Source organism: Gossypium arboreum, chromosome 11 (genome assembly GCF_025698485.1).
Source record: "Gossypium arboreum isolate Shixiya-1 chromosome 11, ASM2569848v2, whole genome shotgun sequence".
In the NCBI taxonomy this organism is placed as follows: domain Eukaryota; kingdom Viridiplantae; phylum Streptophyta; class Magnoliopsida; order Malvales; family Malvaceae; genus Gossypium; species Gossypium arboreum.
This window is the reverse complement of record NC_069080.1, coordinates 78,589,858-78,617,039: the sequence shown is the minus strand read 5'-3', so window position 1 is coordinate 78,617,039 and position 27,182 is coordinate 78,589,858. Positions and strand designations below refer to the sequence as shown.

The 27,182-nt window shown below is 36.1% G+C and overlaps 2 protein-coding genes across 4 annotated transcripts; one reads left to right on the top strand and one right to left on the bottom strand.

Moving 5' to 3' along the window:
- Positions 1–439: 439 nt before the first annotated feature.
- On the top strand, positions 440–3,126 carry LOC108456794 (actin-7). Of its 2 annotated transcripts, XM_017755467.2 has the most exons (6): positions 440–627; positions 1,239–1,309; positions 1,417–1,810; positions 1,886–2,499; positions 2,595–2,679; positions 2,850–3,126. In XM_017755467.2, exons 2-5 carry the CDS (start codon positions 1,250–1,252, stop codon positions 2,658–2,660), a joined length of 1,134 nt encoding a protein of 377 aa, XP_017610956.1. In that variant the 5' UTR covers positions 440–627; positions 1,239–1,249; the 3' UTR covers positions 2,661–2,679; positions 2,850–3,126. The 2 variants fall into 2 exon arrangements, with proteins under 2 accessions (XP_017610956.1, XP_052877876.1); XM_053021916.1 differs by lacking the exon at positions 440–627 and adding an exon at positions 662–726 and having other exon boundaries at positions 2,595–3,126.
- Positions 3,127–21,257: 18,131 nt separating this feature from the next.
- LOC108454194 (carbamoyl-phosphate synthase small chain, chloroplastic-like) lies at positions 21,258–24,407 on the bottom strand. 2 transcript variants are annotated; one of them, XM_017752569.2, is made up of 10 exons: positions 23,976–24,400; positions 23,730–23,862; positions 23,226–23,314; positions 23,080–23,140; positions 22,912–22,979; positions 22,642–22,770; positions 22,434–22,543; positions 21,995–22,342; positions 21,648–21,813; positions 21,258–21,528 (listed from the first exon to the last, which is right to left on the bottom strand). In XM_017752569.2, the coding sequence occupies exons 1-10, from the start codon at positions 24,115–24,117 to the stop codon at positions 21,479–21,481; spliced, it is 1,296 nt and encodes a 431-aa protein (XP_017608058.1). In that variant the 5' UTR covers positions 24,118–24,400; the 3' UTR covers positions 21,258–21,478. The 2 variants fall into 2 exon arrangements, with proteins under 2 accessions (XP_017608058.1, XP_017608059.1); XM_017752570.2 differs by lacking the exon at positions 21,258–21,528 and having other exon boundaries at positions 21,648–21,830; positions 23,976–24,407.
- Positions 24,408–27,182: the final 2,775 nt, after the last annotated feature.

Here is a 27,182-nt window from a genome sequence, read left to right as displayed (position 1 = left end):
ATATATAAGGTTAAATCATTTTTCCGCTTAAATTTAACAATTATTTTCAAATCGAGATTTAACTTTTTTATCTAAATTAATTTCTAAATTTGACAATTAATCTTGCATTAGGACTTGAAATATGAGAATAATTGTCAAATTTAAAGATTAAATTAAAATTTTATACCTTAATCTAAAAACAATTGTAAAAATTAAAATTAACTTCAACAATAAAAAATTCCTCAATATAAGAGTTATTGCTCTAGTTAGTAATTTAACCCTTGTATATACACTAATTAAGCAAGCATAACGATACAATAATAATGGATATTTTATCTATTTTACTAACTTGATGAATTACTTAAAAATAAAAAATGTATATGATATGAATTTAAGAGTCATTATATACTTTTTCCTAGCCGTAGTAAAAAAATAAATTCAAACTATTTATTAATTTATTTTCTTCTCTCATTTATGATTCTATTATAAATATCTCTTTCCTTTGGCTTCCATCACTCTCTATTTCGGTCTTCACATCCACTGCAGCAGGAGCAGAGGGAAAAAGGATAAAAGCATCGTCGTGTTCTCGCTTCTTCAACTCTGTCTCTACGTCTCTGAACCTCCTCCTTTCGTTCTTTTCTTATTCAGGTAAAGCTTTTTTCTTTCGTTTATATTTTACTTTGACCACACCGATCTGTGGATTTTGGTGTTTTGCGGATGGTGGAATTGAGATCTAGAATTCTAGAGGTTTCTATAGAGTTTTAGAGAGTTAGATTTAGCTTATTCTGCTTCTCTTTGTATCTGGATCTTTGCTAGTTAGCTTGATATGCTTTATTTCATTTGAGATTTCTCTAAAGATCTTGTGAGATTTTCGTTTTGCCTTTATTTTGATATGGATCTTCTTCCAATTTGTTCTCATTGAAGATTAATGCTGCCGTTGTGTAAATTTAATATTATTTTGATATGGATCTTGATCTTTATTTCTAATTGATTCATTATGTTGTCCATCGAGCCATAGTGTAGCTCGATTAAATATTCCTGAAATTAATGTGTCTATGATTTGAACTGACTGCCGCCATTGGTTTTTCAACTGCGTAGTTTTCTATTTCTGAAGAAAGTAATGCTGACTTGAGTATTCTATTTTTCTTTTTTCATTCAGAGAAAATAGAACTTTATTTGTTGAAGACTTTAATTTGACTTGTTTAGATTATTTGATGGGGCATAGAATCCCGCTTGACAAATGATTTTGCTATTTGTAGTATTGTAAAAGATGGCCGATGCTGAGGATATTCAACCCCTCGTCTGTGACAATGGAACTGGAATGGTGAAGGTTAGATCATCAGTAAACCTGAGTTATATTCTCCATCATTGTGTATTTCATCATGAAGATTTTTGTGCTATTTTATTGCAGTTTAAGTGATTTTGTTGATCATGCAGGCTGGTTTTGCTGGTGATGATGCTCCCAGGGCTGTTTTTCCCAGTATTGTTGGTCGACCCCGACACACTGGTGTCATGGTTGGGATGGGTCAGAAGGATGCCTATGTAGGAGATGAAGCACAATCCAAAAGAGGTATTCTTACTTTGAAATATCCCATTGAGCATGGGATCGTCAGCAACTGGGATGATATGGAAAAGATCTGGCATCATACATTCTACAATGAGCTCCGTGTTGCTCCTGAGGAGCACCCTGTTCTTCTCACGGAAGCACCTCTCAACCCCAAGGCCAACAGAGAAAAGATGACTCAGATCATGTTTGAGACCTTCAATGTACCTGCCATGTATGTTGCCATCCAGGCAGTTCTTTCTTTGTATGCCAGTGGTCGTACAACAGGTTTGTTAAAATAGAAATGTCCTTGAATTTCTCACTTTATAGATCATTCATAATGAAGCCGAGACATTGGGACAGGTATTGTGCTGGATTCTGGTGATGGTGTTTCTCACACTGTGCCAATCTATGAAGGGTATGCCCTTCCTCATGCCATCCTCCGTCTAGACCTTGCTGGTCGTGATCTCACTGATTCTCTGATGAAGATTCTTACTGAGAGAGGTTATATGTTCACCACCACTGCTGAACGGGAAATTGTCCGTGACATGAAGGAGAAGCTTGCTTATGTTGCCCTGGACTATGAGCAGGAACTGGAGACTGCCAAGAGCAGCTCTTCTGTTGAGAAGAACTATGAATTGCCTGATGGACAAGTAATTACTATTGGAGCTGAGAGATTCCGTTGTCCAGAAGTCCTCTTCCAGCCATCTCTCATTGGAATGGAAGCTGCTGGAATCCATGAAACTACCTACAACTCTATCATGAAGTGTGATGTGGATATCAGGAAGGATCTCTACGGTAACATTGTGCTCAGTGGTGGTTCAACTATGTTCCCTGGTATTGCAGACCGTATGAGCAAGGAGATCACTGCTCTTGCCCCAAGCAGCATGAAGATCAAGGTTGTTGCACCACCAGAGAGAAAGTACAGTGTCTGGATCGGAGGATCTATCTTGGCATCACTCAGCACCTTCCAGCAGGTGAAATATTTTTGCTCATATTTGGCTCATGCTTTCCTTTATTCTAAGTTGTTGCTTGTCCAAGACTGACATTCTTGCTTTACCTTTCGCATCAGATGTGGGTTTCCAAGGGTGAGTATGATGAGTCGGGTCCATCCATTGTCCACAGGAAGTGCTTCTAAATTTACAAGTCATTTAATGGTGAGTTACATTTTCTGTTAGTTGGCTTTTCGTGTCGTGTGTCAAGTGAACTCAAGGTCTGGTTGATGTGGGAAATGGATTATTGAAAGAGGGTTGTACTTTGATCTTGATGTAATATTAGCCTTTCATTCTGCTGTGATTTGTGATGCCCGCTGGTGTCACTGTGATAGAGATGATGGGTCTTTGGAGCTGGTGGTCGGCAGACAGTGGGTGCTTATTTCCATCCTTTCCATGCATCTTTCAACCATGTTGCTGAATAGAATGTAGCTGGAGAGATTGTGTTGCTTCTTTATTCTATTTTTCTTCAATTTCATATTCAAGGCTACCCCCCCCCCCCCCCTTCAAACATTAATGTCAATAGCTATTGTACGAGAAATTTTAAAATTCGATGGGAATTATATTTAATACTTGGTTTTGAATTCTTAATGTGAATCATTTTTATCTGAATTCATCGTCGGGTCCATTGGAATATTTGTATTTAATGGTGGTGAACGTGGTTTCTGTCGATGCATGCCTTAGAATGATAATTATATCAGCTCAGGTGTCATGGGAGAGCATTAGAAGTGGATGCATAATGATTAGCTTCAAAGGCATCTTTGCTGAATTGTTGTACATACGCTTCTGTGGTAAGAAAATGGGTTGTATTAAGTGGATAGGAGATAAAATTGGATTTGGTGGTGTAGGAAATCATTAGGAAAGAGAAGTATAAGGATTTGAAATTATGGATTTGTTGGGGAAGAAGGTATGGGTTTGTTTTGAATAGTTTGATGAAGATATCGGTTTCTTTTTCCACACTGGAAGGCCTGGGTTCGTTCCACATATGCTGAAGACTTGGATTCCAGGTATTGTATGAAATATCTTTTAATTGTGTAGTTTGCTATCACGAGTTAGGTAATTCCCACTCAATTGATGAAAGTATAAAAGAAAAATTAATAAAATTTTAAAATAAAAAAAGTTAAATTATATGTCGTTATTATCAAGAGGCTGATTGAATGGGCATTACTCATCAACCATGTTTCAATTCAAGAAATTGAAAAAATTACCAAAAATCAAAGTAAGAGGGTATCTATCTATCTATCTATCTATATATATATATATATATATTTTATTTTGATAAATTTATAATAATAGATAAACATAATGGAAAAGATAAGATTTGATCTCAACTTTATCATGTTAATGAAGGTCACATTTAATTTTTCTATTAATTTTTAATAAATTTATTCCGTAAATGTTTTCATTAATATAGTAGTAACAATTAATTATTTTAAATTTTATAAAAATATATTTAAAATTTATCTATTTCTCTAGAGAATAAATATCTACTAATGTCTTTCTAAAACCTACAAACTATCCGCTCAAATAGGCTAAATAAGCTAAATAGGCTAAATAGGTTTCTTCTTTTTAATTGGGCGTTTAGGTCGTTTTTGGAGAGAGTGTGAAAAAATGCGTCTCGTTGGGTAAGCTTTCCCTTTTAAGTTATATTTTTTGACTTTTTTAATATAATTAATTACTTTAGTTAGATGGCTAAATATTAGTAGTTTTATCCTATAAGCCTCATGTTTAATTCCTCTCCTACTCACATTTATATTTTTATTTTATTTTGTTTTAAACTTTTTATATTTTTCATTAATATTTTTAACATATCAACTTATTTGGTTAAATGGTTAAATAATAATGATTTCATTCTTCAAAGCTAGGTTCTATTCTCCTCTTTTAAACACAGTAATTTTTATTTCAGGTTGTTTTAATCTCTATTTTATTTTTAATTAATGTTATTATTATCACTATTGTTTTGGGGCTGACAAGTAGAGTTGGTAAGATTATGAAATGTTTTCATTTTATGGTATGATATCTGCAAGTGAAAAAGATTAATGAAAATGACATATTTGGACTGAAAATTCAATAGACCGAATGAGCTGTATATTTCTACATATATACTTATTAAAAACAGAAACAATAATAAAAGAAAACTAAAAAATTAAATGAATGGAATCGATAATAACTTTGTGATGTGTTGATTGAGTATTGGGTTTTCAACTCTAATAATCAGATCAATATAAAAGAAAAAAATCTGATATACCTGTTTTGTTTCATAGCATAGAATCTCCATATTATTGTTGCATTGTAATTGCATCCACGTATATAAATAATTTGTCGACTAATATAAAAAAAAAAATCTAGTTTTGGGTGAAAAGTGACCTAGTTTAAGCACATATGATAAAGAATGTTTTATTTATAAAAAAAACTTAAAACAACATTATATAAAAATTACAAATGTGTTTAAAAGAGAGGAATAAAATTTGAGTCTAAAAGATGAAATCATTATTATTTAACCATTTAACCAAATGAGTTAATATGTTAAAAACATTAATGAAAAATATAAAAGCTTTAAACAAAATGAAATAAAAATAAAAATATGAGTAGGAAAGAATTCAACTTGAGATTGAGGAAAGAATTGAAACTTAGATTTAAAGGATAAAATTACTAGTATTTAACTATCTAATCAAAATAATTAATTATATTTAAAAAGTCAAAAATATTACTTAAAGAGAAAGCGCACCCAACTAGACATGCTTTTATACTCTATCTAAAAACGACTTATTTTCTTAATTGCCAATTAAAAACAGCATAAAGAACCTATTTATCCAAAAAGGCCCATTTTCAAATAAATACGGAAATGAGCCAATTAAAACATTATTTACGTTAGCAAAACATGCGCGCTTTGCTGGCACCAACGACTATTTTTTTTTGAATTTTTTTGACCATTGGGGAGGTCCAACAAAAAAAAACTATAAAACTCCCCTTCTTATATTTCACACTTAATTTCTTCAAAATTTAGCCAAAAATCTCTAAAATTTCTCAAAGCTCTTTATAATTAGTTATTTACTTTATTTTTTTAAATTAATAGTATTTTTTTATAATTTCAAAAATATTTGATCATGTTCGCAATGGCCGGGAAATTAATTCGTCTCGATCATAAACATATCTCTGTCAAACAAACGAAAATGGTAACGGTTTATTTTAAATGTTGAATATTATTTAATTTTTTTTCATTTATGTAATTTTAATTAATTTTAATTTTTGAATATTATTTAATTTTTTTTCATTTATGTAATTTTAATTAATTTGTATTTTATAATTGTTTATAACAATCAGTAGATCGGTGTTACAATGTTATATTCGTAATATGTCCGGTTCGCCATCACCATTGATAAAAATTTACTTGAGGGAAGCGAGTTTTTGGCACGCGGCCACTATGGACCCGAAAATCATCAGCACGTTAATGGAGAGGAGGAGATTCGAGACGCACATATTCCATCTTCTATGCGGAGAGTGTACTGTCACTTTGGAGGATGTCCAGTTACAGTTAGGATTGCCGGTGGATGGGTCCGCACTCAGCAGGTCCTTTCAATCTGCTGATTGGGGAGCCATATGTTACGATCTTTTGGGTGCGATTTTGGATAATATTTACGGAGGTCGGATTAGGATGGGCTGGTTACGAGACACATTCCCAGAGTCGGGGAATGATTCAACTGAAGTTGAAAGAATACGATATGCTTGGGCATACATCCTTGAGATGGTTGGAGGTTATCTGATGTCGGACTTGTTATAAAACCTCGTACATCTGAGGTGGCTGTTGAAACTCATTGATTTTAGATCAGCTGGCAAACTTAGTTGGGCGTCTGCCGTGTTGGCAACATTGTACCGGGAGATGTGAGGGGCGACGCAACCACAATAAAGCCAAAATCGGAGGTTGCCTATCACTACTACAATCATGGGCTCGATTTCGCATTCCATTTTTATGACCTCGAGTGAACCACCCATATACATTTACACTCATAACGAAGTAAAATTTTTATTTAATTTTACAATTATTCCATAGATTTAAAATACAATTGCATGCTAAAAAATTATTTAATTAGGTGGAATCATCTGACGAGTTATATTAGAACACCTACTGCTCTTGAAGATATACGGCTTCTATTAGACTAATGGCCGGAAGCGCAAGTAAGTATTAAATAATATATATACATAAAATAGTCGTTTCATATTTAGTACTTAGTATTTAGTATTTAATATTATGTATATAACTAATATTTTAATCCCGTTTATATAGTTTCAATGGACACCATACGAGGATTCGACAATACAGGCAGTAATTCTGGAAGAATTCTTTCAAAATCTGAATATTGGGCATGTTAAGGTCTTATTGGTAAACTATTCTATTTTCGAGATGCACCAGACGGATAGAGTGTTACGACAATTGGGTTCCAACAACCGATTCCTGAGGAACCTGAGCTACTCGATGAGCAGCACAAAATCAACTTAATGCTAACGAATATTAATTGGCCATTATTCTGGTTGGAACATATCAAAATTTAGGAAAACTAAACTAGTACGATCATATACCTGATCGCATCGTCCCAGAGTTAGTGTGCACCCCGATTACATGTCATGGTTTAGGATCCATGGCAAGCCATATTTGCTGTCGGAAGAGTAGAGGCGTCAGCAAATCCGTGTAGAAAAGGAACGACGAGGCCCTTTAAATCCAAAGAGAAGGGATGATGGGACGGGCGCATCAACAGCGCCCACACAATCACCGGGCCCATCAATAGTGCCTACACAATCATCGGGCCCATCAAAAGTATCTACACAATCACTAGGCCCAATGCCTCAATCGATGACACCCACATCACAGCCCTTTCAAATTATGCCAGGTGCGTATCCTAACCCTTATATATATTCTAACCCTTATATGTTTCCTTTTCCTAGTCCTATGGTAGGTTGGAACGTATGGCCCGGTGCATCTCCTTTCCCGATGACTCCGACGACTCAACCGATGATATATAGGCCATCATCGTCTGAGGGATCACACGAGACACCGTCGGCGAGCTCATCTCATTACCATTCCCCATTGCCTTATGGGATTCAAACATCTCCGCCGTGGGTAATGTAAACACATCTACATTCTTTATTCTACCAAGGTGGGTCATCCTCCTAACACCTACAACCAAAGCAACTGATACGATCTGCCTCGGAAGAGTCGAGTCGTATTAGTGTGCCCGATCGTCAACAAGAAGTTACGTTAGGTTTAATTGAAAAGGTCAGATGAAGGAAAGAAGGGTATTGGTTTTGGGTTCGGATTAGAATAGGTAAGAAGAGTTTGAAAATTCGGGTTTGGAGTCCGAATAGGTATAGATGAAGGAATTGGTTCAATTAGGTAAATGGAGAAATGGGGTTCAACAAAAAGTGCAAACAAGAACCAATACCGATTTGGTATCGACCCATTGTTTATAAGCTCTTTAGTTCGGTTTGAATTGGTAAAGGAAAACCTCGACCCAAGATTCAACAAGATAGGAACCTCGGTATGTTTGAACGCCACACTACAAGTAGTGATAAGTTCGGTTTCGACAAAGAGCAACGGTTGACACACTAGAACGCTAGGAAGCCAATCGAATCTTTGAACGAAATTGGAGAAAAGTTTTGCCTAACAAATTCGGCAAAGATAACATTAACAAAAGTCCAAAAGTTCTTTACAAAGTAACACAAGCCACAATTTATAGTGAATGCAAGGGGTAGCCGAATAGGCTCTTGAGGTAGCTAAATGGTTTCGAAAATTCGAATTTTGATGAAGCTTCCTTGAAGTTTCTTGTGCATGGAGAACGGTAAGGGCAGCTTCTAGATGCCTTGGTTTAATAGAAAAATTGAATGAATTGTTTGGGAGCTGAAATGCCATCAATAGGTTCGCCAAATGCTTGAATTTGGAATTAATGTCGCTGCTTGATTCAACGAATGTTCATGTGATTAAGGAGCTGTCTAGAGCACTTCAATAGTCTTAGAATGTGAACAAACCGATTTGAACAGCCACACATGTGTGAACAAACAAAACCGAATAGCCCTTGGTGTGAAAGGAATAATCGGTGGGTGTGAACATTTTAATTTGTCTTGGGCACCAATTGGTCTTCTTGAAGAGTTGTAAGATTTGGCTGAATGGTCACTTAGGGAACACCAAAGATCAGCACACCAATTTTAAATCATCCATGCACCTATGACGTCCAAGGGGTAATGTACTTACAACATTTAATTCAGCAAATTAAATCCCTTTTAGACACATTAAATTCGGCAACATAGACAAATAAATCTTGCACCATTAATTAGGCTGGACATAATTAATCTTTGTAATAGTTAAGACAAATTTAATTGGTCCTAATTAATTAAGTACTTAATTTAAAACATAATTAAAACATGTCCAGATTATGACAAATTAGTTATTAAAACAATTAACTAATAAAACTAACAGCAACTTAAATGATTTATTCCAGCATAATAAACGCAATAATGAAATGAGTGAAACGAGCTCGTTGAGCTAAGTTAAGTTGAAGTTGAGCTGATTTGAGCTTGAAGGAGTATGCATGGTTTGCTTGGCTTGCTGGTCCAAGAGCTTTCAAGAAGTCCAAGAACGGTTTCACCCCAAACTCTATCAACTAAGGTTGTTGTTGCGTCTTTGAATCTCTTTGCTCGAGCTCGGGTGATCGGTCCTACGGGCAATTCGAGAGGATCTTCATTGGCGATCGACAACTCGGGAGGTGTGGTTGTATCATTCCCCTCTCTTGAGCGATTTGCCCCAAATCGTCACCTATATCATAGAAAGAGAGATCAGCTACATTAAAGGTAGCACTTACATTGTACTCACCGGAGATCAAGTTTATAAGAATTATCGCTTATTCGCTCCAAAACTTGAAACGCCCATCTCCTCTCGGCAATAACTTCGACTTTCACGAGCCGGAAACCTTTCTTTTCGATATGAACCCACACCCAATCTCCGGTTCAAAACTACTGTTTTCGGCCTTTGTTCAGCATTACGCACATAGGACTCATCCTAGCCTCGATATTGGCCCGCACCTTGTGTAAATCCTTGAAAAATCGCTTTTTCTTCAGATCTACATGGACAAACTGATCAGTAGGTAAAGGCAATAGATCTAAAGGAGTCAAGGGATTAAAACCGTAAACAATTTCAAATGGGGAGAATTTAGTCGCAGAATGGACAGAACGATTATACGCAAACTCAATATGGGGTAGACAATCCTCCCACGTCTTCAAATTCTTCCGAACGATGGCCCGAAGCAAAGTAGATAGAACTCTATTGACAACTTCCGTTTGGCCATCGGTTTGGGGGTGGCAGGTGGTCGAAAATGAAGTTTGGTCCCTAATTTACCCCACAAAGACTTCCAAAAGTGACTTAAAATTTTGCATCTCGGTCCGACACGATCGACGAGGAATGCCATGTAGTCTAACGATATCCCTAAAAACAAGTTCGCAACATGAACAAAGATCGTCGCCTTAGTACGAGCAATAAAATGAGACATTTTGAAAATCTATCAACAACAACAAAATAGAATCCTTCCCGCTTTTGTGCGCGAAGTCCGAGAACAAAATCCATGGAGATGTCAATCCACGGTGCTTGAGAATGGGCAATGGTGTGTACAAGCCATGGGGTTGAACCTTTGATTTAGCCTTTTGCGGGCTATACACCTTCGCAAACTCACTCCACATCTTTTCGCATCCATGCCAATAAAAATGTTCATGGAGAGTGCCTAGTGTCTTATTGACTCCAAAGTGTCCCATAAGCCCGCCACTATGCGCCTCATGCACTAATAGGTCTCGAACAGATCCACAAGGAATACATAGTTTACCTTCTCGGAAAAGATAGCCCTCGTACCTATAAAAATTTTCAAAAGGACCTTTCTCGCAAGAAACAAATATCTCTCCAAAATCGGAATCGTTTACATAGGAATCTTTTAATAATGTAAAACCAAGAATCTTAGAATCCAAATATGATAACAGAGTATACCTTCTTGAAAGCGCATCAGCCACAATATTATCTTTACCTTTCTTATATTTGATGACATATGGAAACGACTCAAGGTATTCAACCCACTTCGCGTGGCGTCGGTTCAACTTATGTTGGCCTTTAATGTGCTTCAAGGCTTCATGATCGGAATGAATAACGAATTCCTTAGGCCACAAGTAATGTTGCCATGTCTCAAGGGCTCGTATGAGCGCGTACATCTCTTTATCATACACTGGATAGTTGAGTACGGCTCCATTGAGTTTTTCACTAAAGTAAGCCACAGGACGTCCGTCTTGTGTCAACACGGCCCCGATTCCAATGCCCGAAGCATCACACTCGATCTCAAAAGTCTTCGAGAAATCTGGAAGGGCAAGCAAAGGAGCGTTAGTGAGACAATCTTTGATTTTTATAAATGATTTCTCTTGTTCATCATTCCAAATAAAAGAAGAATTTTTCTTAATAACACTCGTAAGTGGAGCAGTAATTGTGCTAAAATTCGAAACAAATCGTCGGTAGAAACTTGCTAGGCCATGGAAACTTCGAACTTGCGTAACGCTCGTAGGCCTTGGCCAATCTCGTATGGCCTTAATCTTCTCTTGGTCTACCTCAAGACCATCCGCACTAACTACAAATCCTAGAAAAACAGTTTTGTTAGAACAAAATGAACATTTCTTTAAATTAGCATATAAGGTCTCTTTTCGCAAAACTTCTAAAACAGATTTGAGATGACTTACATGTTCTTCCATAGATTTTTGTAAATCAATATATCGTCGAAATATACCACACAAAACTTACCGATGAAAGGCCTTAAGACATGGTTCATTAGTCTCATGAACGTATTTGGAGCATTGGTAAGGCCAAAAGGCATAACCAACCATTCAGATAGTCCGTGCTTGGTCTTGAATGTCGTTTTCCATTCGTCTCCTTCTCGCATCCGAATTTGGTGGTAGCCACTCTTCAAATCGATTTTTGAGAACACTTTGGCCCCACTAAGCTCATCTAACATGTCATCTAAGCGAGGAATGGGATGACGGTATTTGATTGTTATTTTGTTAACGGCTCGGCAATCCACGCACATGCGCCATGTTCCGTCCTTTTTGGTGCCAATAATACGGAACAAAGACAGGACTTAGGCTCTCGAATGTAGCCTTTTTCCATCAGCTCATTGACTTGTCTTTGCAACTCCTTGGTCTCCTCCGGATTGGCTCTTAAGCGTGTCGATTTGGAATAACCGCTCCGGCATGAAATCAATTTGATGCTCGATTCCACGAAGTGGTGGAAGACCACTCGGGTTTCTTCCAAAAACGTCTTGGAAATCCTCGCAACAAAGACAAAATAGGAGGGGTAGGGTATCGGGTAAATCGTTAGTAGAAATTAATGCTTCCTTGTACAAAAGTACAAGAACATTCGATTCATCACCAAAGCCTTCCTCACATCACTAACTCTTGCAAAAACACTCATTTTCTCGATTTTCTTTTCTTTTCTTCTTTTCTTGGATATTTTTCTTGTCACTCTCTTTTGTTTTCTTTTTTTATTTTTCTTCTTTTATTTTTTACAACTTTCTTTTCTTTTCTCTCATTTGCTCAATAGAAGCTTTTAGCTTAATTTGGTCTTCATACACTTGTTTGGGAGTCAATGGCGCCTAACGCCACATTCTTTCCCATGAATTTGAATGTATACCGTTGGCATACCCGTCGTGTTGAACTCGTCTATCAAATCGCCACGGTCGGCCAAGTAGCAAATGCCCGCATGCATCGGTACAACGTCACAAAGAACTTCATCCGAATACTTGCCGATGTTGAAAGAGACAAGTACTTGCTTCGTTACCTTGAGCTCTCCTCCGTCATTGAGCCATTGTAGTTTGTAGGGGCTCGGATGCTTAGTAGTAGGTAAACCAAGTCTTTCAACCATCATGGTACTTGCTACATTGGTACAATTGCCTCCGTCGATAATGACGCTCTGAGACTTTGCCTCCGACTTGGCACCGAGTGTGGAAGATATTCTCTCGTTGGAGATCATTCTCCGCGCCTTGGAGACTTAGACTTCGTTTTACAACAAGTAGTTCTCCTTCCATGGGTTGTTCCACGTCCTCCTCGACTTCAGAACCTGATTCAGATTCTTTCTCCTCCTCATCCTCCGTTTCGATCTCGCCATCGGCTCGCAATACCATGGTCCTTCGATTTGGGCATTGGCTTGCTATGTGGCCTCTTCCGAGACACTTAAAACATTTAATATCCCGATTTCGATTGTATGACGATTCGGGTGCCTTGCCTTTGTTCATTTCGGCGATGGGCTTGTTGGTTTTTGGAGGTACCGTGGTCTCCTTCCCTTGAGGATTGGTAGGTCCTTTGCTTGATCCTTGGCTCCACCTTGCAGGGTTGGAAGTGGGAAACCCTCGACTTGGGCCTTTTCTCTTGAGTTGTCTTTCCACCTTGATGGCCATATGGACCATATCAGCCACTTCAATGTAGTGTTGTAATTCCACTACGTTTGCTATATCTCGATTTAGACCAGCCAAGAATCTCGCCATCGTTGCTTTGGGATCTTCTTGGACATCCGCTCGAATCATCGCGATTTCTATCTCTTTGTAGTAATCCTCGACACTTTTGGACCCTTGTGTGAGATTTTGGAGTTTTTGGTGCAACTCCCGGTGGTAGTACGCAGGGATAAATCGTCGCCTCATCACCGCCTTCATTTCGGTCCATGTAGAGATAGGACGTTCACCGTTACGCCTCCGACTAGTGGTTAGTTGTTCCCACCAAATCATGGCGTAGTCCGAAAACTCTATTGCGGCTAGTTTCACCTTTTTATTCTCGGAGTAATTGTGACAATCGAACACCAACTCTATCTTTTTTTCCCACTCAAGATAGGCCTCCGGATCCGATCTACCTTGAAACGGTGGAATAGTCAGTTTAATGTTCTTGAGATCATCATCTTCGCGTCTTCGACCTCGTTGTCGGTGTTGCCTACGTCGATCACTAGCATTAGACTCTTGTTCACTTTCAAGATCACTAAGGTCATTTGCTTCATCGTCTTGGACCCTTCGTCTTCCCCGGTTCTGATTTGGTCTCTCCCGTCTTGGTCTAACCCCCTCGGGTGCTCTTTCACGTTGGCCATTCACTTCAACTTGGAACAAACGGTCTTCGATGGGATTGAGCCTTCGATCTAGAAGTCGCTCCATTTCTTGTAATAAGGTTTGCATGTTTAAGTCGGGGACGTTGCGAATGGGTTGTCTTGCCGGACGATCTTCCACGTTGTGATCTGACTCTTGTGACATTAAAACGTTGTTAAAGTAAACCTCACCACAAAAGCTCACAATCTCTCAGAAAGGAAAAGAAGTTGTTTCTCTCACACTCGTGTTTACACTCGAAATTAGGCTTTTACCTCCACTCTATTGCACTTACAACTCTCGTGCCTTTTACCTCTCTTAACCTTTTCTCGTGATTTCGTAAGCAGATTCGTTAAGGCTTAGTCCTTGGTCTAGGTGGTCGGTTCAAAAGGGTAACAAGTGATTGATGTATTCGGTTTGGGTAGGTGAAAGAATAGGAATTGGGTTAAAAGTGTGGCGTATTAGGAAGAGTAGGATAGAAGATGGATCGGAAACTATATCAACTCAAAGCTTGACGATCAACTAACAATTGAATTGCATAAATCACTTTTTTTTTTTGATTTTTTTTTCGGAATTTTTTTTTCTTTTTAAACTTGTATAACTTTTTTTTTTGTACTATATCAGCAAACTAAATACAATAGAAGCACTTTTGTACACGATTTTTTTTTCTCCGGCTGCGTGAATTTTTGTTTTTATAATAACAGCAACAAACCAATCAAAATGAGAAAACTTCGGTATACGAAATTTTTTTTTCTATACTTTTTTTTTTATTTTTTTTATTTTTTTATTTTTTTTTCTGACCCTACCTCGAGGATGCTCCGCTTCAAACGTCTAAGCTTCTCATTTTAAGTAGCTCTGATACCAGATGATACGATCCGCCTCGGAAGAGTCGAGTCGTATTAGTGTGCCCGATCGTCAACAAGAAGTTACGTTAGGTTTAATTGAAAAGGTCAGATGAAGGAAAGAAGGGTATTGGTTTTGGGTTCGGATTAGAATAGGTAAGAAGAGTTTGAAAATTCGGGTTTGGAGTCCGAATAGGTATAGATGAAGGAATTGGTTCAATTAGGTAAATGGAGAAATGGGGTTGAACAAAAGTGCAAACAAGAACCAATACCGATTTGGTACCAATTCGTTGTTTATAAGCTCTTTAGTTCGGTTTGGAATTGGTAAAGGAAAAACCTCGACCCACTATCTAACAAGATAGGAACCTCGGTATGTTTGAACGGCACACTACGAGTAGTGATAAGTTCAGTTTCAACAAAGAGCAACGGTTGACACACTAGAACGCTAGGAAGCCAATCGAATCTTTGAACGAAATTGGAGAAAAGTTTTGCCTAACAAATTCGGCAAGATAACATTAACAAAAGTCCAAAAGTTCTTTACAAAGTAACACAAGCCACAATTTATAGTGAATGCAAGGGTAGCCGAATAGGCTTTTGAGGTAGCTAAATGGTTTCGAAAATTCCGAATTTTGATGAAGCTTCCTTGAAGTTTCTTGTGCATGGAGAACGGTAAGGGCAGCTTCTAGATGCCTTGGTTCAATAGAAAAATTGAATGAATTGTTTGGGAGCTGAAATGCCATCAATAGGTTCGCCAAATGCTTGAATTTGGAATTAATGTCGCCGCTTGATTCAAATTAATGTTCATGTGATTAAGGAGCTGTCTAGAGCACTTCAATAGTCTTAGAATGTGAACAAACCGATTTGAACAGCCACACATGTGTGAACAAACAAAACCGAACAGCCCTTGGTGTGAAAGGAATAATCGGGTGGGTGTGAATGCCTTAATTTGTCTTGGGCACCAATCGGTCTTCTTGAAGAGTTGTAAGGTTTGGCTGAATGGTCACTTAGGGAACACCAAAGATCAGCACACCAATTTTAAATCATCCATGCACCTATGACGTCCAAGGGTAATGTACCTACAACATTTAATTCAGCAAATTAAATCCCTTTTAGACACATTAAATTCGCAACATAGACAAATAAATCTTGCACCATAAATTAGGTGGACATAATTAATCTTTGTAATAGTTAAGAAAATTTAATTGGTCCTAATTAATTAAGTACTTAATTTAGAACATAATTAAAACATGTCCGATTATGACAAATTAATTATTAAAACAAATAACTAATAAAACTAACAACAACTTAAATGATTTATTCCAAGATAATAAACGCAATAATGAAATGAGTGAAACGAGCTCGTTGAGCTAAGTTAAGTTGAAGTTGAGCTGATTTGAGCTGATTTGAGCTTGAAGGAGTATGCATGGTTTGCTTGGCTTGCTGGTCCAAGAGCTTTCAAGAAGTCCAGCAACGGTTTCACCCCAAACTCTATCAACTAAGGTTGTTGTTGCGTCTTTGAATCTCTTTGCTCGAGCTCGGGTGATCAGTCCTACGGGCAATTCGAGAGGATCTTCATTGGCAGTCGACAACTCGGGAGGTGTGGTTGTATCAGCAACCACAACCCCCACTGGAGCAACCAAGGAGTTATCCAGCGCGTAATCGTCGTCCACCCCTATGTGGCACTAATTTCGACCAGCATATATATTAATTTATTTTTAATATATTTGTAAATGCTGTTTCTATATTATTTCATTTAATAAAAAAGTTTTTTTTAATATTTTAATTGTAAATTAATTTTATGTTTTTAATAAAATATAAGTTCTTTTGAATAAGGCAGAATAGAAATAATGCAACATTGTTTCATTACAACAATTGTCAACTATTTCGGTTTGGACATGATCGAATTGTATGACCTAGGTTCCTACATCATGCATACAAATTCCGTTGGTTCGTTCTTTCTCGGATATTCATATTATTACGTATTCTACTCGAGCAAGGTCGACCTTTCGGTTTGCGATGCAATTCTCTATCCGGTAACAGCTTAAATGGAGCAAGCGATACAGACGGCCACTTACGTTTATCTAGGACTGGTGGGAATACGTGTCTCCACACACTGTACATGTTTTCTATTTTGTACACTTCGTTGACATATCTCATGGGATCCAAATGGAGATTCTGACAAGCTACAATTGCATGAGCACATGGATAACGAAGTGCGTCAAACGTCCCACAGTCGCAAGTCCTATTTATCAGGTGTATACGATATCAAACTCCGTCACACGAAGCCATAGGTTGTCATGATTGTTACACACTGTATGCATGATGTTGGCCCGCGCCTTCGCCTTGTTAATTTCTTGCAATACTTTCTGGGACCATACATGACCTCATTGCATTTGGCCTTTATATCTCACTGCTCACTTTGGAAATAGTTCTCCCAAATGAAAATATGTCTCTTGTACAACCGAGGTTATGGGCAAATGACGCGTTCCTTTTAGAATAAAATTTATGCAATCAACCAGGTTTGTGGTTATATGACCATATCGTAGGCTGTCGTCGTATGCTTGTGTCCACTGTTCAAAAGGTATGTTACAGAGGTAGTCTGCGCATTGATCGTTAACTGAACGCAAATTCCCCAACATTTCTTGAAAACGGTCCTTATTGATATCGTACCTTGCCAATATAAGTTGATAGTGAAAATTACATACCAATATTCCATTCAGAATAAATTGAATATTACAACCAAAAGTATATTAATAGAGATGAAATACCATGTTGGTCACTTGTTTTCATTCAGTCGTAGACCTATATTACCCATAGTAGTTAGACGCAACATACCTTAGACAACACCGATGGTGTGTGCAATCCCATAGGCTTCCATGTTGCTCAATTGCGGCTAGTATTCCAATGCCCCAATCCGATATAATGAAGATATCAGGTTGGGGGCATACATGCCTCCTTAACCTAGAAAGAAAGAAATCTCAATCATCAGCTGACTTCTCTGGTGTTATTACAAACACAATTGGAAGGCTTCTCCCACCGCCATCCTGTGCCACAGCTAGCAATAGCCGATAGGTATATCTACCATACATAAATGTACCGTTAATTTGTACCAATGGCTTGTAGTACACAAATGCATCCTAACATTGCTTAAAGCTCTAGAACAAACGTTTGAACACTTGGTATCTACGGAGTACGCAGGGACCGTTTCAAGGTCTGTTATGCAACCTGAGACGTACCTCTCCAGCACCTGACACCACTGCCAAACCTCATTATATGAAGCGTCTTACCCACTATGCATCTTTTCCAACGCCTTTTGCTTAGCTATCCAAGCCTTGCGGTAAGAGGGCATGTACCTCAATTGGCTACGAATATTGGCAATTATGCATAACACAGAAGTCCTGAGATCTGCCTTCAACATCGGTAGTATTAAGGTAGCTATCATGCTTGAATCCACTTAGGATGGTCTTGTAAAACACTTATCAATGAAATATGTTAAATAATGCAACATTAAGTAATAACATTATTATTCAAAACCCTAAACAACTAGTAATATTGTACCGGCAACACAGGTATGTGGACCTTTGTATTTGTTTATCTCCTCCAAGCCTGTCTTTTTCCTAAGAGAAGCCATGATTTTCCATGAACATGTACCATCTTGCACTGCACACTTGGCCTCGAATTTCTTAGATTTGGATTTAACCACGTTGTAGTTAACCCCATAATTAATACTATATTATTTCAAAGCATCAAGAAAACTATCTTTACTGGAAAACTCCTTACCAACTTCCAAATCACCCGAATCGAATGACAAACTTATACAGTCATGGGTTCTGTGTGGTAGCTCCAGAAACTCCAACGCATCATTTGCCAATATGTTGACATTATGCATGTAGGGTGGAGGCGAGTACGCCCTGAATCGCGGATCTTTTTCTTCTTCATCTGAACCCCCTTCAACATTTTCAAGTTCAAATGGAACAGGCTCCGGTTCAGAAAATAAAGCAACTTCTGCACTATCAGGGCCGGGCTTTCAAGTTGGATCCACATCAGACTCATCATCCAACTCACCATGATCTACAACATACGAGGTCCCCTCGCCGGTGGATGTTATAGGGAGTACATCATCCCTTCTTGTGAATGTTTCATAATTTCCCCCATCAGATATGGATTGCCAACCACTAAAAGTTGATGTCATTCCCCAATACGTATTTCCAGCATCGAATATCAACCCACTGATGTGCATGTCCCATCCACTAATCGAGTGTCATGCAGGAGTTGTGTTTTCCATACTGCCACCAAACACGGGCGCTTTCGTGTTCTGCCTCCCACTAACGGAGTGTCGACTAGGGGTCGTGTATTCCTCTTAAATAGTAGTTGATGTTGAAGTCGCAAATGTTTCATTTGGCGATGAAAATTGAACATATATCTCAATATAGGGTGATCCACTAGCGAGATGAGTCTGCACCATCACCTCAAAGCTACGAACACCTTTGATATCAAATGCATCATATGTCACGGGGATCAATCGAAGCACAAAATCGATACTTAATAGAAGAAACCCTACTTGGTATCGTTTTGAAGATTTTGCGCCTAATTCTTTTACGAAATTCTGTAAAATCTATACTCTGGTTAAAAACCATTCACACTGTGTTCTCCGATAAAAAAACAACACCGTTCTTAGTGTCACGGACCTTACCATCATAGTAAATAATACCACTAATATGTTCACTCATCTTCAATTTCTATTCTGCTTAGCCTCTCTTATTTTTCTTACTGTAACTTATACAACCTGAGAATGATATTTGCCTCGTTTATAGCCTAAGGCCAAGCATGAACTACTGTAGAAAAAGAGCATCCATGTGGGAGCTTTTTTTAGAAATTTTGTTGACAGTGCATCTTGCTTGAAACGTTTTTGACACTATTTGTTCAAAAACGTCTTCTCAAAATTATTTTTTCAAGAATTACTGTAGGAAAAGAGTGTTCACGTGGAAGCTTTTTTTAGAAATTTTGCTGACAATGCATCCTGCTTGAAGCGTTTTTGACAATATTTGTTTAGAAACGTTTTCTCAAAATTATTTTTTCAAGAATTACTGTAGAAAAAGAACGTTCACATGAGAGCTTTTTTCTATAATTTTGCTGACAGTGCATCCTTATTGAAGCGTTTTTGACACTATTTGTTCAGAACATCTTTTCAATATTATTTTTTCAGGGTCAAAATAGTCAATCTTGTTAAAAAATAAACACAATGTTATTTTTAAAAAACTGAACCCTAATTTAATTAATTTTAACCCTAAACCCTAATTTAATTTATTTAAAACCATAGAACCCTAATTTAATTAATTTATTTAAACACCATAAACCCTAGTTTCATTCCTTTAAAACCCTAATTTTATTTATTTAAAACCCTAAAACCCTAATTTACTTAATTTATTTAAAAATCATAAACCCTAATTTAAATATTTTTTATAAAATAAAATTAAATCCTAATTTATTTTAAAAATCTACTAAAATTTTAAACCCTAACCTATTTTTAAAAAAACCACTAAACGCTAACTTATTTTAGCAAAACTCTAACCCTAAAAACCCTATGGACTAAACATGTAAATATCCTAAATATAAAAAAACGAAGCAAAGCGCACTCCTGGGGAAACGCTTTGCTGCATTTCCCCCTAAAACGCGGTCACGTAGGCACGTTTTGCCGCGTTTTGCCAAAACTGACCCTTTTTCGTAAATAATGTTTTAATTGGCCCATTTCTATAATTTCATTTGAAAATGGGCCTTTTTGAGTAAATTAGTCGGCCTAAAGACCTAATTAAAAAAAAATAAACAACCTATTTGGCATATTTTCCCGCTCAAATTTAACTCTGAATTAAATTATCACTATTATTTAAATAAATTCTCATTATCCTTTTTTTTCTTAAAAAATAACTATGATTTTCCATATAAACATTTTTAATATATAAATTTTATATGTAAAATATTTGTTGTTTACTTTCAATTATTATTTAAAAAAATAAATATTATCTATGAAAATTTTTTTAGACCATATCCACGTAGATTGCGGGAAGCTGTTGAAATTTAAACATGTAACACTCGCGCACAAAAGGCTTACGAATATTTCACCAAAACAAAAAAGGCTTACGAATAGGTGGTATACGCGGTAAGGTGGGGTTGCACAGGCTGGCAAAACCAATACTTTGTTTTAAATGAGCTGTAATTACTAATAGAAAGATTCCCGATTTTAGTAATTGTGTTACGAGTTGGCAGACCAATGTTAGGAAAATCAGTCAGATTATTTATTTCTGGTTCATTTAATTCAAATAAAATAAATTATTAAAAATTTATAAAAATAAAAAATAATTATAAATTATAAAATACGATTTAACCATTGGTTCAATTGCTTTTTTAATCCAGGCAACCAATTTTTTTCTTATTTCAGAACTGGTCGATTCCCAGTATATACTAAAACTAGAAAAGGCAAGGGCTAAAAACATCATAAAGCTTACTGCCACATACATAAAACTTATATGAAACTGAAACTAAAACTAAAACTAAAATTTTATAGCAAAACATTTTCGGTTTATAGCTCCTAGCAAGGATGTTGACTTTGTGAGTCAGGCCTCTTTTAATAATTCGGGTTAAGCTTGGCCACTAAATATTCAGGCAAGACTAGAGCCAAGTAGACACGCCAAACTCAATTCAGCCCAACTCATAGACAAGTCTAATAAACACTAACTGTTACTAAACTACTGAGATTATGAAAGAAAGTAGCGAATTTCCATCAACTCTTGAATGATTGTCATGCATTTATTGATTCATTTGGATCCACACTTATATATAGTGTGTCACATATTTTTAAATAAATTTTTAATAAGTTAAAAAAGTGATAAATTTTGACATTTTTAAAATAAAGCAAATACCGACCAAACAATAGCTCAGAAGAAGCCCATTCTAAGATGTTGCCATCCTTCGAACAATGGGATACTACAGATTCCTTCAAGCAGCTTGTTTTGTTGATTTCATAAGCCCTATGAATTCTCTAAAAGCTGTAGCAAGAAACGACTAGTCTTAAGCAAGAGAAATCCTTTTTAAGAATCATACATATTTGTAATCTTTGTTCAAGTAAAAAGACAAAAATCAAGAGATGTAGGAAAGAAATTCTTACCACAATCTGAATCATGAGGCCCTGGGGATGCTTCGGGATGGTATTGAAGAGACATAACATTTAAAGCAGAATAAGCTAAACCAGCACAGCTTCCATCATTAAGATTAACATGAGTCACTTCTACTCCCTCCGGGAGTGATGCCGGATCAACTGCATAGTTGTGGTTCTGCCATATCATAAAACCTAAGGTGATGACAACCCGAAAGACACTACAATTTAAAACTTTGACAATAAATATACAAAAAGGATAGTAATAATCAGCAAATATATCAAAACTTCAATTTTAATACTTGCGTGCATCTTCGGACTAATTATTCAATGGAAACATTTGGCTAGATTGAACACACCTGAGCACTAATCTCAACACGACCATTGCGAAGGTTGCGAACAGGATGATTTCCTCCATGGTGACCAAACTTCATCTTAAAGGTTTTACCACCCAAAGCCTGCCCAAGTAACTGATGGCCCATGCAAATTCCAAAAACAGGAACTTTTCCCAGTATTTCCTTTACTGTTTCTACAGCATAAGGAACTGCAGATGGATCTCCAGGACCGTTGCTGAAAAGAACTCCATCTGGCTTCACTTTAAGGGTTTCAGCAGCTGGCCATGTGGATGGGACAACAGTGATTTTACAGCCATAAGATGCTAAGCGCCGAAGTATATTATGCTTGATCCCAAAATCATAGGCAACGACCTTCAATTTGAAAGAACATAAAGAAGTGTATGAGCAGTCACAAGGCAAGGATCTAAATGCACTGACATAAACTTTCAAAAATATTTCTCACTCTGTAAGTCTCCTGATCTCTTCCATTGGAGTTGAAGTCCCAATCTGATTTTGTTTTATCAACCCACTCATAAGGGGCATTGCAAGTAACACCACTTATTAAATCAATTCCTACAAAATAAAAAGAAGAATAGGGATACATAGGGACACGGCTGACCTTCTCATTTGAAAATGCTTATATCTTTCAGATAGGATACAGCTATTCTTACCTACAATGTCCCAGGAACGTGACATTTCCAAAAGTACCTCATCACTTCTAGATTGTTCAGTGCTCAAAACCCCAATAAGACTTCCATCTTGCCTCAATCTGCGGGTTATTGCGCGCGTGTCAACATCGTCTGGCACATTACAGGAAAGCATCAAGGTAAGGAGGTTAGAAACTATGCCCAAAGAACAAACTAATTTGTCATTAGCATGTCTTCTAAGGTTAAGCAATCCACAAACTAGTTATTCAGTTCAGTGCCGTATATACAACTTACAAATTCCCATAATATCTCTTTCTGCTAAATAATCACCAAGGGTCTCCACACATCTCCAATTCGAAGTACTGCAAAGCATTTAAAGAGCAGTCGATAACTAAATGAGCGAACATTTTGCTCCATATCCGTAAATTGCATACCAAAAATATTAAAAGGAGAAAAATTTACGTGATACTTAGACTTCTGATCACCAGACCGGCAAGAAAGCACTGCCTCGATTCTTCATCATCTGATAGGGTAGGCATCAACATCAGATCACATATGGTTTTCAACAAGTCATAATTGCAATGACTAGAAAGTTAAAGTTCACAAACCAAAATTTACTCCGGTATTGCCAATATGTGGATTGGTCATCAGGACAAACTGACCAGCATAACTAGGATCTGTTAGAATTTCCTGATACCTGCAAAACAATTTATTTTGGCCATGAATTAGAATTCACATACAGATAATAAACTTCTATCCCCAAAGGCCATATATTTTTCTCTACAATGAGGCAATGAAACAAAGACATAACAGATAAGAAAGCCTACAATATGAACTAATACTATCTTTTGACAACAAGTACAAATTAAAACTAACAATGAATTAAAATCTGTGGCTTCAATTATTCCTTTATTGTGCAAACTCTACATAATCTTATCGAATAAGATTTCAATTTCAAAATGTTACCAGAACTTTAGATTTACCCAAACTCACCTTATTTCGGCATTTCATCATTCAATACCCCCACATTACACATCGACATACAGTGAAAACTTCGTTAATTTAGTTTAAATACTAAAAGAAACTAAAATTCAAATTACTAATCATCTTACCCTGTTAAAGAAGTGTTGAAAACCACTTCACCAACTTGGGTCCCAGAGGCACCAAAAGATTTAGCCTTCCAAATAGAACCATCTTCAAGAACCAGCCTAGCATCCGCAACCTTCCATGGCCTCTCCGCCAACCCTAAAAGCCGCCCAGAACAAAAGATTTTCCGCATTAGTTTAAAGACTAAAAAGATGAAAAGTAAAGAATAAATACAAGGAAAAGTTTTTCTTAAAGAAAAAGAAAGTGTTCACCAGTGGCGGCATCGTCAGAGGTGAGAGGGAGAGAGCATCTAACAGTGAGAAACCTAAGCTTGGAGGAAGGTTTTGGTAGGTTTTGTGTAAAGCAAATGGATGGGTTGATTCTGAGAGAAAAATCCATGGCTTTAATGCTCATTTTTACAGTGAAAATGGTGTTCTTTTAGGGTTTTATTCGGTGTCTGGCTTTTGGGTTTTTGGCTACAACACACTTAAACAAACAGCGGCTGCTACGAAGACTGCAGGGTGCTCAATGCTCAGTGCTCACGGCTTGGCTTACAAAATATTTATTTTTGTCGGGTTTTGGTGATAGCCAAAGCTTAAGTTTGGCAATAAAAAAAGCTAAAGCTTGGCATTTTGGGAGATTAATGGTTCCTTCAAGCCTTTAGCTAAATCTTATTTGTTTTGCTTGGTTTTTAATTGGTTGAAATATAAAATTTAATCACAAACTCATGTACTAACATTCAGTCTTTGTATTATTTTTATTTAAAAATTTTAATACTTTCATTTGATGTCGAGATACGATCAAGGTATCGGTTTGAAGAGTGGTTTTGAATTGATTAAATCAGGAACTGGCACGAATTAGTTAAAAACCAGTTGAATCGAGGTTTTTTTTTAAATTTTTTAAATTTTTAAATTTTTAAATTTTTTTTAATTGGACCGATCGTACCAATTGAAACGACGAACCAATGGTCTGACCCATTTGACCACCAATCCAATTAAAAAAAACATTTCTTTCATCTAATTTTGTAATTACAAAAAAACCTTTTTAATTTTCAATTTTTATAATTTTTACCTATTTGATTTTTACTCAAATCCTTAGAAATATAAGAATTATAATTTTAAAATATAAAAATTCAAAAATAATGTTCTTTAGTTCTTAAATGATAATAAAATCTCTCCAAAGTTTGAATTTTTCAATATGTTAAAAGGCTTTTAAAACTCTTTATTTTCTTCTTTAATATTCATTTTTCAAGTATAGCTCAAAACATAAACTATGAACACAAATTTCCTTTCATCTTGATGATATTATTGTGAAATCGAGAGTTTTGTGAAAATCAAATCATGCTTTAAGCATGTGATCCTTCTTGAATTATTCTTGTTATTAATAGTAAAGTGATGTTAATACCAATGAAAACTAAAATATAAGCATGTTGTTTAACTAATAAGATGAAACTCCAAATAAATGTAATTTTTCTTATCATTAAATTTCATGTCATTTGCCATATGTCGATCATACATTAGTTATTTCTATGCCTTAAAAAATTAACAATGTTAGTATTTGATTTTTTAGAACATTTGAAAAGTTTAGTTACCAAATTAAGAAAATGTGTTAAATTCATATACTTGAATGTTATATTAAGCCTTTAAAAGTTATACAAATTACATGGAGATATACCAACAAATATTTGATATAGTAGTGAGCAAACCAAAATAATCTCATCTCCTTAACTTAAAAACAAAAGTATCTACATTAATGTTTTAGAACTATATCATTAGATTCACTTGCGAAATGTTTGGTTCGATTAAATGAAATCTAATAGTAATATAATAATTATGTGGTGGGAATGGCATAAATAAGTAACAATATTATGTTTGGATGGATGTAATACCCAATTCATTATTTACAACTTTATTCAATGGGCCGCCACTTACGTAACACCCCTTATCCATCCCAACGGACAGTATGAATAGGAGATGCTACTAGAAAATGTACAAAACAAAATCTCGAAACTCTTTGATAAATTTGATTATTAAAGAATTTCTATAAAATCATAAAATATCATTTAAAATCATTGTAGAGCTTTAGAAATATTTTAAAACTACTTAAATCATAGTGGGGGTGATTGGGAGTGATAAGGGGTTAAGAATGAATCCCTGAAAGCTAGAACAAGTTAAAATAGTGCAATGGTGCAAAATGTTGGAACAATGCGCGAGGTCGAAAGTTAGGCCATGTGACGTCATGACATCACTTACTAGTTGGGTGAAGTCGTGACGTGATAAAAGCAAGGTCACAATGTCATTTTTTGTGCAACCTAAAAAAAACTCCAAATTGTCCCAAAATCACCTCCAAATGTGGCATGCATAAAAGACTTACTTTAAGTTTACCCAAAACAAGTAAAAAACCATCCAAAAACATGTTCAACCATACTTCAAAGACTCATATAAAGGAAGTTTAATATCATTCAAAATATTGCCCAAGTAAAGAAATGGCACTATGAATGCTAAGTAAAATTTCGACAGAATATGGTTACAGATAACCATTAGAGCCTCCAACATAACAACTCAATAAGAAGTAGCTTAAAATTCTAAGTAGCAAATGAAACTAGCACAGTGATACATGTTGACCCCCTAGGTACATGGCACAAGTCACAAATGTACTAAGTTCATCTCTTGATGGTCTTGTTATTAGTGTGATGATTCTGAGTCGAGTCTAGCTTTAAGGATGTGAAAGAAAGAATCTACATGAAAAAATGACAATACGTAAGCATAAAATACTTAGTAAATTCAATTGGAAGTCACTATACTTCCCTTGCCTAAAAGGGGTATTCCCTTTAACATGGCCTGTAACAGCCTATTTTTAGTCAAATCGGAACAGTGATTTTGGGACCATAAATTTGAGGTAAAAATATTTATTTTATTATTATTTTAAAGTCTATATTATGATTATATGATTTTTTGAAAATTTCGTTAAGAAATTTTATCATTTACGTGCTTAATTTGATAAAAAGGACTAAATCGCGTAAAGTGTACACTTGAGTTCTATTATCTAAAGGTGTCTAATAGCTATAGAACTTTAAAGTGGAGGTCCTTATGTGGTAATTGACCCATTAATATGTTAGTGGATGATAATGTCTTGGTAATTTTGAAATTTGTGATGATTTTAAAGGTTAATTTTGGTGTTTAGTAAATAAAGGTTAAATAAATAAAAAAATCATATTTTGGGGTCCATCATCTTCTTTTAGCTGAATTTAACAAGAGAAGAAGCCATTTTTAGGGATTTTCATTTGGCCAAGCTTCCATTGTCCATTTAGGTATGGTTTTTGTCCCGTTTTTAATGATTTCTATGTTTTTGAGATCGTTGTAACTTAATCTAGCTAGCCCAAGGACTAATTTGAAAAATGTTAAAGGTTTAGGGTTTTGCCATTAATGAATGTATATGTATTTTGATGTTTGATGATAGAAAATGTATGGTTGTTGTTA